At 34.2% G+C, this 19,156-nt stretch overlaps 3 protein-coding genes across 3 annotated transcripts; 2 read left to right on the forward strand and 1 right to left on the reverse strand.

Annotated features, from left to right (window-relative positions):
• The first annotated feature begins 392 nt into the window (after nucleotides 1–392).
• LOC123546002 (uncharacterized) lies at nucleotides 393–4,999 on the forward strand. The gene is made up of 2 exons (XM_045332190.2): nucleotides 393–1,286; nucleotides 1,500–4,999. The coding sequence occupies exons 1-2, from the start codon at nucleotides 393–395 to the stop codon at nucleotides 3,225–3,227; spliced, it is 2,622 nt and encodes an 873-aa protein (XP_045188125.2). The 3' UTR covers nucleotides 3,228–4,999.
• A 6,274-nt stretch (nucleotides 5,000–11,273) lies between these two features.
• Nucleotides 11,274–15,103, forward strand: LOC123546624 (ferritin light chain, oocyte isoform-like). Its single transcript, XM_045333065.2, has 5 exons — nucleotides 11,274–11,530; nucleotides 12,670–12,770; nucleotides 13,732–13,878; nucleotides 14,137–14,262; nucleotides 14,608–15,103. Exons 1-5 carry the CDS (start codon nucleotides 11,404–11,406, stop codon nucleotides 14,746–14,748), a joined length of 642 nt encoding a protein of 213 aa, XP_045189000.2. The 5' UTR covers nucleotides 11,274–11,403; the 3' UTR covers nucleotides 14,749–15,103.
• A 152-nt stretch (nucleotides 15,104–15,255) lies between these two features.
• LOC123546003 (uncharacterized) lies at nucleotides 15,256–18,999 on the reverse strand. Its single transcript, XM_045332191.2, has 2 exons — nucleotides 16,665–18,999; nucleotides 15,256–16,116 (listed from the first exon to the last, which is right to left on the reverse strand). Exons 1-2 carry the CDS (start codon nucleotides 18,106–18,108, stop codon nucleotides 15,626–15,628), a joined length of 1,935 nt encoding a protein of 644 aa, XP_045188126.2. The 5' UTR covers nucleotides 18,109–18,999; the 3' UTR covers nucleotides 15,256–15,625.
• Nucleotides 19,000–19,156: the final 157 nt, after the last annotated feature.

The following is a 19,156-nucleotide window of genomic DNA, read 5'->3' on the forward strand; positions in this document are numbered from 1 at the left end:
CCCATTAAAATTGTTGCTGTTTACCTCGAAGCAAGTTAAAGATGTTTTTTGGACGTAAATATCGAAATTTCTTTCTTTACTTAATAATTATGATGCAGTGCATTTTCTTAGACTTTATTAAAAATCAGATAATAACGGAAGGATATGAAAACATTTCTCGTCTTTTACCTAAAACTCCTTTACAGCTAGCAACAGAAAAAACAACTTCGATTCAAACTACAGTCAATGCTGGTATAACCCCATCTATAGAGAAGATGGAAGAATTTCTTCAGACGGAGACAGCAACTAATTTTCTTTCAAAATTCAATATCAGTCATCAACGATATCTAATTTCAAATCAAATAAAGTTTTGTCCGTACACAGATTTATGCGGCTTTTCTACTGGGGCTAGAATGGTATATATCACGGATAATTGTTGTAAGCCATGTAATTGCGACCGAGAAACGTGCCTGAAAACAAGAAGTTGCTGTCCTGACGTTCTGCCGAACAATTATCTAGAATACACAGGAATCGTTGCGGACATTTATGAAGAAAGCGAAAGTCCAATGCGTGTGGAGAATACTGTTGAGGAAATACCCATGTGCGAACCAACACGTTTGATTCCCAAAGGCGCTGTGGATGAAACCAACTATTACATGATCTCAACATGCCCTAGAGTCACAGTGGCGGGACTTCGTATGAACTGCACACGCACATACACTAAAGAATTGCAAGAATTCACAGACTTTCTCCCCGTGTATTCACATAGCACATTATCTGTTTATAGAAATAAATATTGCGCACTTTGCAACGGCGTTCAACAAAAAGATATAAAATTTTGGAAACTTATGCTCAAATGTGGAAAAGATATGTATAAAGATATTAACAGTCAGTCCGAAGTTATTAGTTTGGTATTTGCAGACACAGTATGTGATCTACACTACCAGAAACCATATTTGAATGGTCTAAATACAGTACAATGTGAAAGTTCTATTTCACGATGTAACGTGACCGGGAATTGGAACCAGTACGATCCAGATATAGAAGCGGGCTGTTTGATTTATCGTTCCGAATTCTTTTACATGGATAAAAAGTACCAAAATATATTCTGCGTGTTATGCAATGCTGAAATTCCTGGTACCAACAAATGCTTCTACGGAGAAGAAGGACCACCTTGGAGTCAGGATAAATTGTCCTTCTCTGGCCTTCTCAAGTTAGAGTTAACACCTGCTAGCCGTCATGAGGATAGAGATTTGGCTTCTACGCATTCAAAATGCTCAGTTGATCAGATATTCAATCCAGTGACGGTAAGTATTTATTCTCAGCCTTTTATTTAAGCATACTTGTAGTGCCTCTATATCTTCACGAACGTGCTTATATCTAAATATGACACATTGTAACATTGCGTTTTTGACTACGATAAACTGTGGAAATGTTTCGAAAACCTCTAGTACTTCGTTTTTTGTTTGTTCCGTTTTGAAAACAATTGTATGTGCAGTTGTTATCTTTTTATATTGCAGAAAAATTGCGCTGAACTTCATTGTCATGAATTGTCAGCTCTTCAGAATGGACAATGTTTAAATAAATTTGAATATATTATAGATGACGTTATGTACATAATCAGTCTTCAGTTGGAAAGTGTAGAAAATATCACAATTGGAGAAGTATTTGATACAACTTTACAGTTACTCAAGAATGTGCGACGCATACTTAAAAACAGTGTTAATTTTATAGAAAGGCAGGATCAGATTTGTGACATACTATTGATTCTCAAATCAGACGCTAGATTTGGAACAGAATCAAATGATGTGTACATGTCAACATTTGTACATGGTGAGGTTGTCATACAGATGGCAAGGTCAGGTGGACAGATTGTCCAGGATCTAGCAGATGCCGTGCAAAATGTCTATAAGACATCTTTTTATACTTACTTTCAGAACCGTTCCTTAAAGTTCATGTTGAGTGCAAAGGACACTCGTCAATACCCCCGTGATAAAATTAATACATTAATCGGTACAAATTTTGACAGCCTTTTAAACCCAATTGATGAACCAGAATCTATGTTCAGTCTGTTCTCGATATTTTTCTTTCCTGACAAAGACAATTCAACATTGATACCAGTATATAAGAAACATGTTGCCAGATGTTATTTTACTTTAGAACCGCGGAAAGTTATCAATGTACTTCGTTTTACATCCTGTCCAAAAGTCAATGTCTCCAGACCCGAAAGCCCATGGCAACTCACTGACAGTGGTGTAAACATATCTGGACTTCTTATTAACTCGAACCAATATTATCATGATGGTACTGAAAGTGTCATTGTTTGTTCTGATAGTTTTAAGAAGTCTCACTTGGACCGCGTTATCTCAGGTAGTTTGAAAACTGAGGTCATAGTATCAATTGTATGTACTGCTCTATCTTTAGTTTCTTTAACGATAGCTTTTTGCACGTTCTGCTATTTCAGTGAACTACGGAAAACTCTTCCTGGGAAGAACAATGTAGCACTGATAACGACTTTGTTAATTGCACAAGTTATGTTTCTTATTGGTAGCTTAAGTCCATTCCCAAAGTATTCAGTCCCTTGTACTCTTGCCGGCATGTTTCTTCATTTTAGTTGGTTAGCCGCTTTGTTCTGGATGAATGTATGTACTTATCATATGTTTAAAACTTTGTCAAATATGCGACTGATCTCTGGCGATTCCGGTTGGAAAAAAATGTTGTTCTATCTTTTGTACGTACTGTCTATGTCCATCCTCTTTGTTGCAATTAATGTTATCATAGCAACGTCCACTTCCGCTGGGATCGGTTATGGTGGAACAAATTGCTACATTACTTCCCAGGACAGAATCATGATAACTCTTGGTGTTCCGGTAGCTTTCGTGATTTTGTCAAATGTGTGTATGTTTCTGTCTGTCATTTTCAAAATAAAGCGTTCGCCTACAGTAAATAGAAACATTAAACATGAAAGAAACGATTTGCTGATATTTTCAAAACTGTCAACTATTACTGGAGCAACTTGGGTATTTGGATTATTGTATGCTTGGACGGACATGCTAGTATTTTCGTATTTGTTTATTGTTCTTAATGCTGGCCAAGGTGTCTTTATAATGTTTGCATTTATCATAAACCGGCGTGTTTATGCCATGTGCAAACAAGCGTTCTGTAAGGACAGTGACACTATTATGTTCACCACAAAACGCAAAACAACTTCTTCTAATGGGCATCTTACCAAAACTACAGAACTTTAAGGTAAAAATGTATCTTTCTGACAGAGATGTCGTCTCGTCAAACAAAAACTACTGAGACCTCAATCACTTAGCCACGAAGGGTCATAAGATACTCTTTTTAACCTGGAATTACAAGTATAAGATATGGAAAATCAGATAGAGCATTCATTTCCATCAACCATTTTTAAAGTATCATTAATGAAATGTTGATTGAATGTTTTATTATACCTGATCGTATTATGTACATGTATATATTTTCAATATCTGCCTGTGTTTCAGCCCGTTCTGGCTTTTTATGATGTGTCTAATTTGGCGGCTTTACCCCATCTTTTATTTGGATGTTTATTATGACCAATTATTTCTGTAAAAGTGTATCACGCCGACATCACTATAAAGCCACACTACAGCACTCCGTCCGTTATATCTTTCAATCACAACCAGTCTGCATCGATTTGGAAATGTCTAAAATTGAGGTTAGATCTGGTGTGCTCCTTAATTTGCATCAACATTTCTAATCTTACTTTTCGTCATATTTAAGAAAAAACAACACTTATTTGAATCTCGTCTCTGAAAAAAAGTTTAAAACACATCTTACTTTTATGCATGTATGAAATGTAATATGGTATGCTGTAAATAGAAATACTTTTCATTGATATTTTACATGATGAAATTATATGAGCCGTGTCATGAGAAAACCAACATAGTGGGTGTGCGACCAGCATGGACCCAGACCAGCCTGCGCATCCGCGCAGTCTGGTCAGGATCCATGCTGTTCGCTTTTAAAGCCTACTGCAATTAGAGAAACCATTAGCGAACAGCATGGATCCTAACCAGACTGGCAGTGCGCGGATGCGCAGGCTGGTCTAGATCCATGCTGGTCGCAAACACACTATGTTGATTTTCTCATGGCACGGCTCAATTATAATACTGAAGTTAGTCTCTAAATATTTATCAATGTTCAATGTATTTTAGAAGTAAAGGTTTTATTGCACATATAAAAACACATGTTTCGGAGTTTAGCTGGTATTTACTTTTTGACAATGAATCAATGATGTTACCCTGATGTTAATTTATTATCTCCGAAGGCGGTGAGAAAAGTGGATTAAATTGTACGAATTGCATGTGAAATATAACCCACTGCAAGTCAATCATTAGTATGCCAAGAAATCTTATTGGCGTTGGACTTAGTTAAAATTGAATATACATGACGCTTTTGTATTAGTATGAATGTTTATTTCCCTTATTTTCAGATTCTTATCAAATGTGTTGAAACACTCAAAACACCTCTTGAAATAGCATTTATTTTTCCTGTCACAATTGTTTCCTGACATATGAACATAAAATTCTTAGTAACTTATATGTAAGTTAGTATTTTTAGACATAATCAGCTATGTAACTTATATGTTAGTGTTTTTAAATATAATCAGCTATGTTACTTATATTATATTAGCTAGTATTATAGATATGAACAGCAATGTATCACTTGCTCATAACAGTTACGGTGATATCTTGTGGTTATTTTTTTAAAGATAAAACTTCCAATTATAAATTCTATACTTGTGTATGTTACTGACCACCTATTAATTCAGCAAGGCAAGATGTTTATGATAATCTTTTAACTTATATAGATTCTATATATATTTCAAGTTGATGGTTTACTTTTTATATGTGGAAATTTGTGATAAATTTGATTACACTGTTGGTGTTGATTCACTATCCGACCAGAATATTGTTGCTTTACGTATGGCGACACATTGATAGAATTTTATATTGATTGTAACATGTGTGTCCTGAATAAATGAAATAGCATTTGAAAAGATTTTACATCTGTTTCCACTAAAGCGTGTTCAGTTGTTGACTATAGTTAAGTTCAACATGAGACAGATTTTCTAATTTCACAGTCAAAAAGTCGAAAGAACTCGTAGCTGAGATAAACACCTTGAATAGCTTGTCTGCCTTGTCTATTCCAGATCACTATGTCTTGTCGAATTTGGGAATTCGTGTGAAGACCCATTAGAACATCCACCTCAAAGTAATGACACCAATGTCACATATGATTTATAAAAGAGTATTCCTGAGGATTTGAAGTGTTCAGAAAAGATTATAAATAGTATTCACCAAATGCATTTTTAAACTAGAACAGACATTGCGACAAACCAGTGATGTGGCTGCTGCATAACAGATATTTGTCAAAATGCTAGACAAGAAATGTTTAATAAGATTTGTTTTAAATCTATTAATGTTACTAATAGATCATTCAATCAGAAAAGGAAAATTGGGAAACCTTGATGGAATGAAACCTTATTTTGCCTTTGGAATACATTTTGCGAAGCTGAAAGCGATTGACTAAAATGTAACATTCTTGCAGAAAATCAGTCTCGTTTTACATCGAATTTTGGCCGAGCAGTAAAGAAAAGTAAGCGTTTATTCTAGATTGATCTACATAACAAGTTGCTGTCTGATTGTGAAAATAACTAGCCGGAATACTGGAAAACCATCGGTCAGGTAGGAGTAGCACAACTTAGGAATAGGCAAATACCCGTGGAAGTAATTACTGGGTACATCTACAGATGTAAATACTGTTTTTTTTTTCAATATATAGAAAAATGATTTTAGCCAGCTTTAAAAGGAGTAAGATTTCCTATGTCAAGTACGTTAGATCCTAGAGATCCCTTGTCATATAGAGGCTTGTCATTGTGTCTTGCACCATGTATAAGCTTTATTGATAAATTTTAAATGATGAACAGAATATAATAATATTAACTGTGTTGAGGAAAATGGTTTTATGAAAGACTGAAGTACCACTAGAAACATGTTATCAAGCTATTGTGTCTTTAATGATTTTCGTAAGGCGTATGATTTTGTTAATAGATCAGTTTAATGGAATACGTTAAACAGTGGAGGAGTTCATGGTAATATGTTTAAGACAACACAGTCTCTCTACCGTTCAGTTTCTTCGTGTATAAGAATAAGGAGTCTAACAACCGACTGGCTTGGTGTAAATTGCGGACTGCGACAGGGCTGTTCATTATCGCCTTTGCTGTTTTATCTGTTCATAAATGATCGTGTCACTAAGATTAAGATTACTCGTAAGGCCACACCAAATTGATAAGTTGTTCATTGGATTTTTTTTCTGAAAAAGTTGAGGCGGCGAGCGAAAAAATAATTTAAATATTTGTTTAGGTTTTTGAGAAAATCAGGAGCGAGCGAATAGCGAAGAAATATATTTATCTTCATTTGGCTCTCGGCTGACTAATAAAAACCTTAAAATAGAATGCATAGCCCTTTTAAATTAAAAAGTAAGTCCCCAGTGATTGAGAAAATCTGACCTGCAGACGCCTAACAAAGCGAACTCGTGAAAAAAATGTATTAACAGTGTCATACAGTACACTGTAATCAAATAATGCATGCTTTTGAAAATGCTGTTAGAAAATATGTAATAAACAACAATGCATAACCTTACACCATACTTATCGCATACATATGTGACTTGAATATTTACTGCTATGAAAATGTAGCATTCTCAGCTGACTTTACAAAGTTTTTGATACATCAAATATTAAGTTTTATATAATGACCAATAGCTCTGTACTTTCAAAGCTTCTGACTATCATGCCCCTTTTACTGGCAAAGCTCTAATTCAGAAAAGTCGAGCATGATGTCTTCTTGTAGCCTACAACTCTTTTTCTAACTTTAAACTTTCATAACATATTAAATTTGTTGAAACAAAGTCTCAATTAAAGTCCGAAATGGAGATTAACGTGCATTAGCATTGACATTAGTCAACTAAATGACTGGAAAATTTGAAAATCGAAACGGTTCTGAAAACAACTCATAATGTAAATTCCTTACCCCACCAGCTTTCGTATGGAAATCATTTGCCAAATGCTACCTAAAATAATTCAGCTCAGAGATGTTTATATGTTGTTACGGATCTCTGAGCTGAAACGAACCCCGTATTGAAACCTAACCAGAAATCGTGCCAGAAGTCTGTCACGCTATAATTTTATCAAATCAAATGGCAGAGACTCACCTTTTTATTTAATATATTCTTAATCCATTTTTCTTTTGATTTGGCGTAAAATGAACCATGCAACACCAACTGAAAACAAATTATACCCAAAAGTTTCAAATGGGTACCACTGCCTGCAATATTTTGCTCACCATTGCAGTTGTCACGTGATCGAGGTACTCTTCATTTTGAAAATAAATCTAACGGTAAAGAATTATTATTTATGAAAATTCTGTGAATTTAAACCTTCTATGGTATAATTTTATGAATTTTGTGAAAAATTATTACATTTTTAAATCAATTAAATTCATTAGATATAAAAAATTTGATCCTGAAATTCAAAAATAACCATGTGCTAAGAACTTCGCATGACGTCATCAGTTTCTCGCGAGAGTCAGTGCGCCGATGTTGCTGGTTAGGTAAACAAATGGGGTTACGCCATAACTTAATGGACGCGACCACCAGACTATAAAAATAGCGTCAGTTAAGTTATGGTAGCCAGAACTAGCCAAATGCTGATCATTTTGACAGGAAAAACAGAAAACAGAAAAGTGACATGCATCAATAAGTATTTACCCTTACCAAAATAATGTAGATTGATGTTATCAAATAAATTAGTAAGCTTTTCTTCATCCAGTTTTCAATGAAATAAATCGATTTTTTTAGCATGTAATTTGGTAAACATTTGAAGAAAATGGCGTAACTGCATAAAGGGGAAACAACTTTAATGCAACTAAATATAAGTGTTATGATTTATTATGGACGATGTGTGCGTAGTATGTATTTATTTTGATTAAAATCCATTTGAGAACAATCTAGGACTGGAAATATAAGCATTTATACACTTTTACGTCCGTAAAAAGTAGCGCACCAAAAAATCTTGGATTGATTTTTTTCAATGGGGCGAGCGCAAGCCAAAAACAAAAAAAAATATTTTTTTTGTGTTTCTGAAAGTATACGAGCGACAAATCCGATGAACAACTTTTTAATTTGGTGAGGCCTAAAGGAATTGATATTATAGATGATGATACTGTCAGCATTTTGCTATATGCAGATGACATTGTACTCATAGCCGGGTGTGAATGTGATCTATAATCAATGCTTGATGTGTTGGTACATTGGTGAACATCAAATATTATGGTTGATAACCCAACAAAGATTAATATTGTACATTTTAAACCACTGTCGACGGGTAGATCTTCGTTTGGTTTTACATGTGGGGAGTAGAGTCTTAAAGTTGCGGGGCAATATACTTACTTGGGCCTGTTACTAGATGAGTTTCTGAATTATAATAAGACGGGCTAAATGTGTAGCTCAGAGTACCAGCCGGGCACCAGTGCTGCTTATTGCTAAATGTGTAGCTCAGAGTGCCAGCCGGGCACCAGTGCTGCTTATTGCTAAATGTGTAGCTCCGAGTGCCAGCCGGGCACCAGTGCTGCTTATTGCTAAATCTGTAGCTCAGAGTGCCAGCCGGGCACCAGTGCTGCTTATTGCTAAATCTGAAGCGTTGGGGACGATGCATTATGATGTTTTTGTTAAACTATACGAATCAATGAGTTCGCCTATAATATAATATGGCGCTGCAATTTGGGATAAAAAGTATTTCTCAAGCATAAATTCTATGCAGAATAGAGCAATGCGTTTCTTTTCGGGGTAGGACGGTAGACACCTACAACGGCTTTATATGGCTAGCTGGCATGGCAGCCACCGCAGGTAAAGCAGTGGGAATCTATAAGTCAACAGTGGCATAGATTTACTGGAATGGATGTTAATAGAATAAAGATTGATTAAGTGAAATATGCAAGTGTCATCTAAGTCATTTTGTGAAAAAGTTGTACAAAACTCTATGTATTTTTTATCAAGTTTCAAGAGTGGAAAGGAGTGTTAAACAGCAGGTAATGGTAATGGTGGTAATAAATGGATAACCTATAAATTATCAAAACAGGACTGTAAGACGGAACAATATTGTAAAGTATTTTTGCCACGAAAACATAAATCTGGGGTAGCTCCTATAAAATTTGAGACTGGTGGATATGAAAATATTGATGTTAACAACAGATTATTTGTCGTGTATGTAAAATGCAGCGGAATGTGAAAAAACAACATGTTTTACTAGCTTGCAATGCTTATGAACATATGCGATTATCCTTATTAGAGAAAGCCTTACTGATGTTGAAAAACTAATATTTGTTTTCTCGAACAATGATGTAATTAAACTGACAGCAAAAACCTGTTATGACGTTTTTCAATTTCGCTAAAATATTTTATATATAATATTATAGTGAATGTTGGGTAATGTTTTTAATATACATGTATTTTAGGTAATGTAAATAAGTTTTATCACTTTTTATTGTAGTACGAAATACGCTATTCTAGTATTTTTCTTATTTTCAATTAAATAAGAAAGCCTTATGCTGATAAATATACTCAGTAGCCCTGTTGGCAATACATAATGTGCAAAGAACTTTCTTGATTGGCGTTATAATCGATTATGGTACAATTAGGTATGGCTGTCATTATGGATGGCCATCTGTCTGCCTAATTGACGAGGTTGTACCACTGGGCATCCTATGTATAAGTATAGTCACTAAATAATGGCATTTGGTTAAGGTAGGTCGATTACTCTCCATCTTTGGGAGTATCCATTACATGAAAAAGCTCTATGTGTTAGTAGCTCATTCTTAGCATGCTAGGAGCAATATTAATGGTCCAAATACTCCATTGTCATTATGAAATAACCTCAAATTAAAAACTTTTTGGGAAATGGTATAGCTCACAGCATGTTTTCGAGTATGCTATAGACTTTTAACAGAATTTCTTTTACTGTCTTCGGTAATCCAGATTTGAGTGGCAATTTTTATTAAGATGTACATTGTATTTCCGAGACATTAATAAACTAATAAACTTGTTTCTGTGAATGATTACGTTGATGGAAAGTACTGAGCTAATAATTAAGATGACTGAACGTCATAACTTGTTGGTTTAATATTATTTGGAAAGTACAAATCACCAAATTGTGTTCTACATTCCGTTTCAGTAAGACACACATGCCCTTGTTGACTGTACATTTACATAAGATTTATAATATAGTGGATGTATATCTCAAGCGAGAGGTCATGACCCTATAGTCTTCTTTGTAAGGACTGTCCATTGCGCCGTTGTATACCTTCTAAATAATTACTTTCATTTACATCATGCCAGTCAGTATCCTGTATGTATCCAGAGATTATCAAATAAAGTCTTTTTTAACAGATGTTCGTAGTTTTGCATCAGTCTGAAACAGTACCGCTTATTCGTCATAGTAGTGTTTGCTAATTCTCAGTGTACTCCGCAAAATAGTTTCACACCCGTAAAATGTTCCCAGCTTTTTTTATATTTTCCTTACTTATCGACATACTGTATATAATAATTGCAATTTATTGTTCATAAATACGTAATTTCTCTTCATATGATAAATAATATCCAAAATAAACAGTTGTTTCAGTATATGAAAAATAAGGAATACTCTGCTACTAAATATGAGATTGATGTATTATACCCTTATTGAATGGCATGCCAGGCAACAGTCAAAACCAGTGCCCGAAGTCCGAAGGACCAAGGGCCGAAAGTTTTGAGTACTGACGGACAAACCATTAAATAACTGTTTTATTGCATGCCATAAGAAATAAAATGTTCATAACTTTTCTTCAAGTTTTGACCAAGCAAAATTTAATATTAAACTATAGAACGGCCAACAGCACAAATTATGGTAAGGAAACATATTATTGTCAGTAAAATAAGGGACATAAGAAAATCAGACATACATGTTATATATCGAGTTTGTTCCCTTTAGTTGACTTATATAACAATAAAATCAGTTATCACTTTATGATTAAAGGCGATAAAATTTAATAGATAAATAATGATAAACATTTCAATGTATGTTATACTATCTCCAAAAAGTTGCGTAAACAATATTGTTAAACCAATTGCTTAACTGTAATATTTGAATAAAAACACACTGATTTACTAATATTGTATACAATTTTTAGACCAGTTTAGAAATACAAATTTGTTATTTTTGTTAAAATATCTTGTAGCATATCTTTAAACAAACATTGCGGATTTGAGATTATTTATTACATCAAGTATAGACGATATTCCGAGTTATTACACAGTTCATAGGAAGTCAAAATTTGAAACAAGATGCAGGCCAATCGGCAGGCGACATTTTCATTCCTGTTTTTCATTGGAAGCCTTCTCATTTCTGTGATAATTGTGCCAGGGATTCCGGAAGCCTCTGGATCTACGCAGAAAAAACTCGTGAAGGATGGTAATCATTTAATTCTCTTCTATTAATGATTTGTTGTTTAACCATGGACAATTGTTTCGCAAACATCTTCTTTGCTATTCTTTAATTACTTGAAATAATCTAACTGATGCAATGGTCTTCTGCTTCGTTACAATTTCTGCTGTAAATTCCAAATGCTTTACTTGATATTCGAATATTGTTTGTTTTTGATGGTTTTCCGGAATATCATATTGAGTTTTCGTGTATTTTCCCCGTTACTCATCATATTTGTTTGTTTCTGTTAAAAAATCTTTCATGCGCATATTCTTTCTATGATTTTAATTAACATGTCATACGTGCGTTTATTTTAAACATGTACTCGTGGTTTTATTTTAAGACTTCATTGTCAATTCCAATAAATTTTAATTCCATATATTTATATTTTTAGTGTTATTTAGTTCTTTCGTATTTCTGTTCAAATCTTACTGAGAGAGGAATTAGGGGAGGGGAAGGGGATTAATCCTTTGGACATCATATTTCATTTGTTTTTGTGAAATATATTTTTCTACTTTTTTCTGCGCTTCGCTGAACATCATATATTGTATATTTATCTCTTGAACACTGTATTCCATGTGTTTAGTTTCAGCAGCATGTTTAGTGCGCTTTTTCTTTTGAGCCTGTACTCGTTTGGTTATCATAAAAACAAAGAGAAATGAACAAGTTTGTAGGTTTAACGTCGTACCGACACACTTATAGGTCATATGGAGAGTTTCCAGATTTGATGGTGGAAAATGGCCCCAGGTGTCTCTTTGTGCATTATTTAATCACAGGCAGTCACCTTGGTAGAAGTACTGACCTTTCCTAAGCCAGCTGGATGGCTTCGTCACATGAAGTATTCAACGCACCGAGTGCGGCTCGAACCCGCATCGGTAAGGGGCAGGTGATTTGAAGTAAGTAACCTTAACCTCTTGGCCGCGGAGGCCCCAGAAATTTACAAAAACCAATAGAGATTACATCGTACTCCTACGAAATGCTACATCTGCATAACGTGTTTGACATCTAACACAAAAATACATCAATTAGACAACAAAGACAAAAAGTAAATAGAGGAACACATACATAATTAGTATTAAAAGAGTGTACGTGTATTGTAATGTTTTCTGCTATTTTTCTTTTACTAGTACCATTGGTGTCACAGAATATAAACTCACAATTGATTCGGTTGATTAACAAGAACGTCATCAGCGATCATCTTGATGCCAGTTACAGATTTCTCTCCATGGTAAAAAAATAGAAACATGTTATGTTATGATTCTTGTTTTTGTTTTTTTCAAAACTATTTCAAAAGACATAGTTTTTCAAGATACAAGATACAAAGATACGACTATAATGACAGGCACAATTAAACTGTAAGCATCCTCATATCAGGTTATATGTACATGAAAAATATAAAATTTGAAATATGTTGTCAAAATAATCCGATGCATTTGATATAATTAGATTATGCCAAAAAATATCTTTTACCTCAAAAATATCGATATACTGTATTATACATAGTATGCCCCTTTCTCGTAATTCCGAGCCTTCTCATTGATCCGAGCCTTTGGAAAATTTGCACTTGCAGCTATTTCCTGTTTCTAAATTTTATGTATGTTGTAAAAAATCATATGACAGATAAACAAAAGTAAAAAGAAAATAGAATTACTTGCATTAAAATAGAAATATACACAACAGAAAATTTTGGCACAAAATTTGCTTATCTAAAATCATTGGGGTAATATATAACCTTCTTATAGAAAACAGAAAGCACTTATTTGAAAACTTTTTTGTCTGCTAACACAATAATATATCTGTTCTTAATTTTAACAAAGAACTTTTTCAAAAAAGCCTTAATTTTTCAGAGAAAGTACAAATGATTGCAAGTCTCGGTTTTAACGAGAAAGAATTTGGCTGTTTCAGAGGGTTAGGGTCATCATGTGAAAGCCTAGATTATTCATTTACAAAAATCCTTAGAATTTTTCTTCATGGGGATTTTATAAGTTTAGATGTTGGAGTACCGAACTATAGCAAAAACTCTTTTGAAACTTAAATCTTCTACTGACCAGCACTGAAAAACCGGCTTAGGGTCTCGGAATAACGAGAAAAGGGCATATATTCTTCTTTTCTTATTGCATAAAGGCAGGATGTGACATTTCTGATTTAACCTCTCAACATGCTACAATTATTGACCATTGCTTTTTCAGTCTATCTATTTCGGTCGTGCGGATGTAGCATTACCAGGATTTTCAAAGTACTTCAGAAAGTTGTCTGACAGGAAACTTGAAAATGCCAATTTTCTCATGTCATATCTCAATAAACGTGGAGGGTATGTGGAGCTTAGAACTGTTGAGGTAATCATTGAAAAAAATCTTTGTTTATGATACATTTACTAGCACTTCAGTGCAAGAACCGTTTTCTGTTTTAAATACCTCTTGATATTGACGAAACTGTAAACAGGTGAGATAAAATAATTGATTTTGCAATAGAAAATACAAAAATTGAAAAACGAAACTAAAAGCACGCGGTACTATGTTAAACACACACAAAAAATACAGCTTTGGAAACATTTTAAATACCAGCAGGCATATAGACCAGATCGTATCTTTCAGGCGCCTACAAGAAATCATTGGTTAGATGGTCTAGATGCAATGTATACAGCGTTGGAAATAGAAAAGTCAATAAACGGAAAGTTACTACATCTTCAAAAACAAGCTGCGAAGCATGAGGACCCTCATGTAAGTGTAAAATGGAGTAGCAGTTTAATACCTTTACATTATATGAAATAATGAGACATATAATAGTGAGATACATTAATGTCGCATTTACAAAACTTAACGCCCCCTGTTAACCTTTTATGTCTAGGATTATTCCAGTTTTTTCCACAGTAGTAATTGATCTGTTATTTATACTAGGCATTTTAACTGTTTTAAATGTTATAAGATACACCAAAGATCAAAAATTATACATGCGTTGAAATGTCACCAGCAGTGTTGTGTATACAACATTGTACAACGCTATTCTTTACAACAAGGCCATTTGGTGTTCAATGAATGACATTTATTCAATTTTATTTCCTGCAGGTAACGCATACAGTTGAAGACAAGCTTTTGGATCCTACAGTAGATTTAATCAAGGAAATTGGAGACCACATAACAAATCTGTCCAGAATGATGGGAGAAAACTATGGGCTGGGAGAATATATGTTTGATAAAGACTTATAAAATTGACTATATAGTCAACAAATATACGTTTCATACAGACTACGGGTTTGAAAATATATAATTCTCAATGTTTTGCCAAATAAATTGTGTTTGAACATTTAAGCAACTCGTACAATGTATTTCTGTAAGACTCTGAGATTACAATTAAAGAAACTTTAACATGCTGTTATGAAGAACAAATAAGATAGTGCACGATTCTCTGATATTGTAACCGATAGTATTTTTAACATATCACATTCGTTCGATCAATATGATTTAAATGATAATTATTTAGAACTTTTGCTATGTAAGAAAATCTGTGCTCAATTTAACAGGACAATATTAAGATATGGAAAACTGTTATTCTTTCTCTTTTTGTTTTGTTTGTTTTGTTTTTTAATGCCTATACTATAGTATATTCTGTGATTTTTCTTAACTACACCTCTTTAAGAACATGAATGGTGACACCACAATTTACCCTCTTACCAGCATAGTTGATGTGTTCACAGGATAAATATGAAAGCGTAGTTAAACGTACATATACGTATAGTATTTACAAATATGTATGAGAGAAAAAGCTGTATCAAAGAATAATAATTATAAAAAAATACGATAAAACTTGTAAAAGAAACGTGTAACCTTATTAGAAGGGGATGCGATATAACGTACCATAAATTCAATACTGAAGAGCATGCATGTCGATCATGTAACAGTAGTTCATTATTTGTTAAATACAACAAGATATAATTACACGTCAGCTACATGATATTCATGTTTACATTAATAATATCAGTATATTGAAACAGATTACTGTAGAGTATACTGATGCCTTTCCTGTACATTATCGACAGGAGCATAGTTTTCCAAAGTCCTGTGAATTCTTTACTGCACAGCTTGTTCAAAAATGCATATCTGAGCCCACTAATGGTGTGTTAACAGGTGCGTGACAATGGAGTGACTGTTTTAAAGAATTTCGTAGCCTTTCAATGAGCAAACTATTCCTTTCATCATCTTTCACGGCTTTACCTGCAATAGTATTTTTATTAAATGTAATGGAACTCTGTCTACCGACCCATTCTTTCGTCCATGTTGAAAGACGCTGCATTTGCATTGCTTGAAACTTGTTCATCCGCTCCGTTTTTGTTTCGCCATCACCTGTTTGTTCCATCATTGCTAGATATTTATCTTGAGAGCTTGGTAACGTGCTTCTGTAAGCCAAAACAGCCTCCGACAGATTACTTACTGTCTTTATACTTCTTTTGTCTTCCGATTTATCTTCCTCGTTTATCAGTTTTACTGGCAGCACGGCAAAGTCCCAGGAATACGGCTTGTCGTTAACGCTTTGGTTTTTGATGCCAATATATTCACGTTGGTCCCGTTTTGTACAACCTACAACATAGAAAATTCTAAAATAAAGCGTATCATTTCAAACGCAACAGAAAAAATAACGACATATCTTACAAGTCGTTTTTTTATTCGTATCTTGACTGAAAATCTTTATTATGCATTTATAACAGTAAAAGACTTTCATTTTTATCTACAAGAAGAAGATACATGAGAAAGTTTTAACATAATGCATCACTTTGAAGCTATTAGTTTTTAACTCGTTCATAACTGTGTTTCGGAGGGAATATTATAATCTTTGCTTTTGTTTATGTTAGGTTTGGAGTGGCACTGATACAGTTTAGGCCATATGGCAACTTTTCCAGCATTTTATGAGTAAAAGACCCCAGGTGCCCTCGGGCATTTTTTCACGCATGGGCCTCACCCGTGTAGAATCGCCAACTTTTCGCCACCGGTTGGAATATTCGACTTGGTGGCAACCCTTTAGCAGTAACGAGGCTTTAAGAAAATATAACTGAAAACAGTTTCAATATATGTAATTAGCGCTCAAAGGTCAATGTTTTTCCGTATGCAATTAAAGTATATATAAATACCTGTATTAGTTCGATTGTCTGAATTCGGTGGAAACTTCTTCCTGCTTTCCTTCTTTACATGTTTTCCCCAGTAAGGGTAGGCCTGGGGAACAAGAGTTCGTGGAGACATTTTACGACCTTTCACTTGAATGTTGTCTTCATCACTTTTACTGTTTTGCTGACTTTGACGTATCTTGTCTTTTATGACTTTGTTATCGCTATACAGCAACAAAGAGCCAGATTTTGTGATAAAGGTTTTCGGCAGTGAAACTTCAACAGGTCTCGGTGATAATTTAGTTTCCTTTAGAGCATTATTCGGAGTGTTTATTGTGTGTGTAGTTATGGTAACACTGCGTACGTGAGACATTCGATTATCAAGAAGATTTGAATAATCGTCGTTGTCAAAATGTAATTGCAGTGTTTCAGTGTCATTATATTTTGTTACTCTTCCAGATCCGAGCATCAACGACGAACCCCTTGAAAGTAGGTTAGTCCTGTCAATACATCTAGGCGAATGTAATGAATCATGGCCAAAGTAGATATTTCTTTCACCGTTTGTCACATGTCCTTGCTTTTCTTGAGTTTCTCTTATTGGCGAATGTGTTTCATCAATTATTGAAGTATCCGCTGAAGGTGAAGTAATTCTGTTCCCTATAATTATTTCATCCTCTATTTTATCTGGACTCTCGGCTCCTGATGCTTTTCTAGTTTCTTCAGTTCTATAAACTGCTGAAGTAGTTCTCGGTTTGTTTACGGCAGAGTTATTTCGCGATGCTGTACTTCCACTGTATACTCTGTGTATCCTTGAATAATTTCTTGACTGTCTTGACTGCGCATATCCTGCGAAAGTATTTCGAGACGTATCTCCCCTTGCAGAATTATATCCTGGCTTAGTATCGTCTGGTCCATGAACTGCTGAATTATTTCGCGCTTCCATGTCACCGCTGGAAACTGCAGAATTACTTCTTATATTTAGTCGAGCTACTGGTGAGTTGTTGCGAGAATTCTTGTCTCTTCCATATACTGCAGAAAAGTGTCTGTTTGGCATGTCTCTCCTAGGTGATTCAAGAGACTTGCTAGTTTTATCAAGTACATAAATTCTCCGATCACTTTTAAAACCGGATGATTTGTCTGTCTTGATAAATCCAGAGTATTGCCTTTCCGTTGTATTTATCGTATCTGCTGAACTGCATCTCGGCACAGTGTCTGGAGATTCTTTCCGAAGTATGTTGATCCCTTGCGTTAATGCATTGTTTCTCTTCACATCGGCATATGTGTTCCTCTCCGATGAATCAGCTTTGGTCACTTCATGTGCTGTTTTGATCGACAAGACTCGATGAGCTATCGCCTCATTTTTATTACTTCTGCTTCGTTTTAACTTACCCTTGTGCGATTTTGAAGTCTTATTCTTTGCAGACGGCTTTATAGGTGATGACATATTGTTATTCATCACTTTATTTCTCATGAAGGATCCATTTTAATGTAACGTATCTGTGACAAAGGCTTCAAGTGTATGTTAAATTGTTTTAGTCCGTTCGGAAAGAAACGAAAGTTCTCTCATGTGGCGGTGTATAGGATATGCCAGCTGAAATAGCCTCTTCCGTCAAATGTTCCGGCCTCCGCGCGGAGTTTTAATCACCTGAACTAGCAACAATCCCGATAATCCAATGAAGGGTTTAATTTGAGTGACATTATAGTCAATAAATTTACATTCCTCGTAATTTTTTATCTTTGATTATTACATTACTTATATTTAAGATGCCAATAAAATGTAGATCCCTGACAAGTAAATTTACATTTTTTTCTGTAAATGTTCTTTTCTGCTTTTAAAAATTGACTAAAACAGGAATGACAAATAAGACAGGAGTATAAAAAGACTGAAAACTTATCGGCACTTTCAGTCAAATTATCACGCAATAATTGATTTTCACTAGGTATGATTGTTGCATTGTTACCTACGTTTTTAGTAATATTGAAGATAAATGAGCAAAATTATTCTTTTGAACAAAAGGTGGAGATCATAATTGGAAAACAAATTGTTTAAATTGTTTTATCACCCAGCACATCTGTTAAATTATTGTAAATATTGGAGATATAACAATGCTCTCAATAAGATCTTTTCGTGAGTTTATTTATATCTGTAAATTACTCTTCTGTCACAATTTTTAATAACTTACGAAAAATGGCAAATTTATTTAACATTTGAATTTTACAATAAACAACCAAAATATATCATATAAACAGATTCAGTAAATATCGTATACTTGTGTAGCATAGAATCCGCATGTAGTTGGAGGATTTGGGTAGACCCTAGACATGGGGTATAAAGGCTTCGTGTCGTAATTTATACCGTAAAAATCTGTATACCGTCCACAATTTAGGATATTATAATGCACTGTGTACCGGCATGCCTAAATTATCTTTATACAACATATTAATTTAATTTACGACCTTCAGTGAAAGTTAGTAATTGGACATATTGTTATTTTTGAAATAGGAAGTGAAAGACGTTC

Source organism: Mercenaria mercenaria, chromosome 9 (assembly GCF_021730395.1).
Source record: "Mercenaria mercenaria strain notata chromosome 9, MADL_Memer_1, whole genome shotgun sequence".
Classification (NCBI taxonomy): domain Eukaryota; kingdom Metazoa; phylum Mollusca; class Bivalvia; order Venerida; family Veneridae; genus Mercenaria; species Mercenaria mercenaria.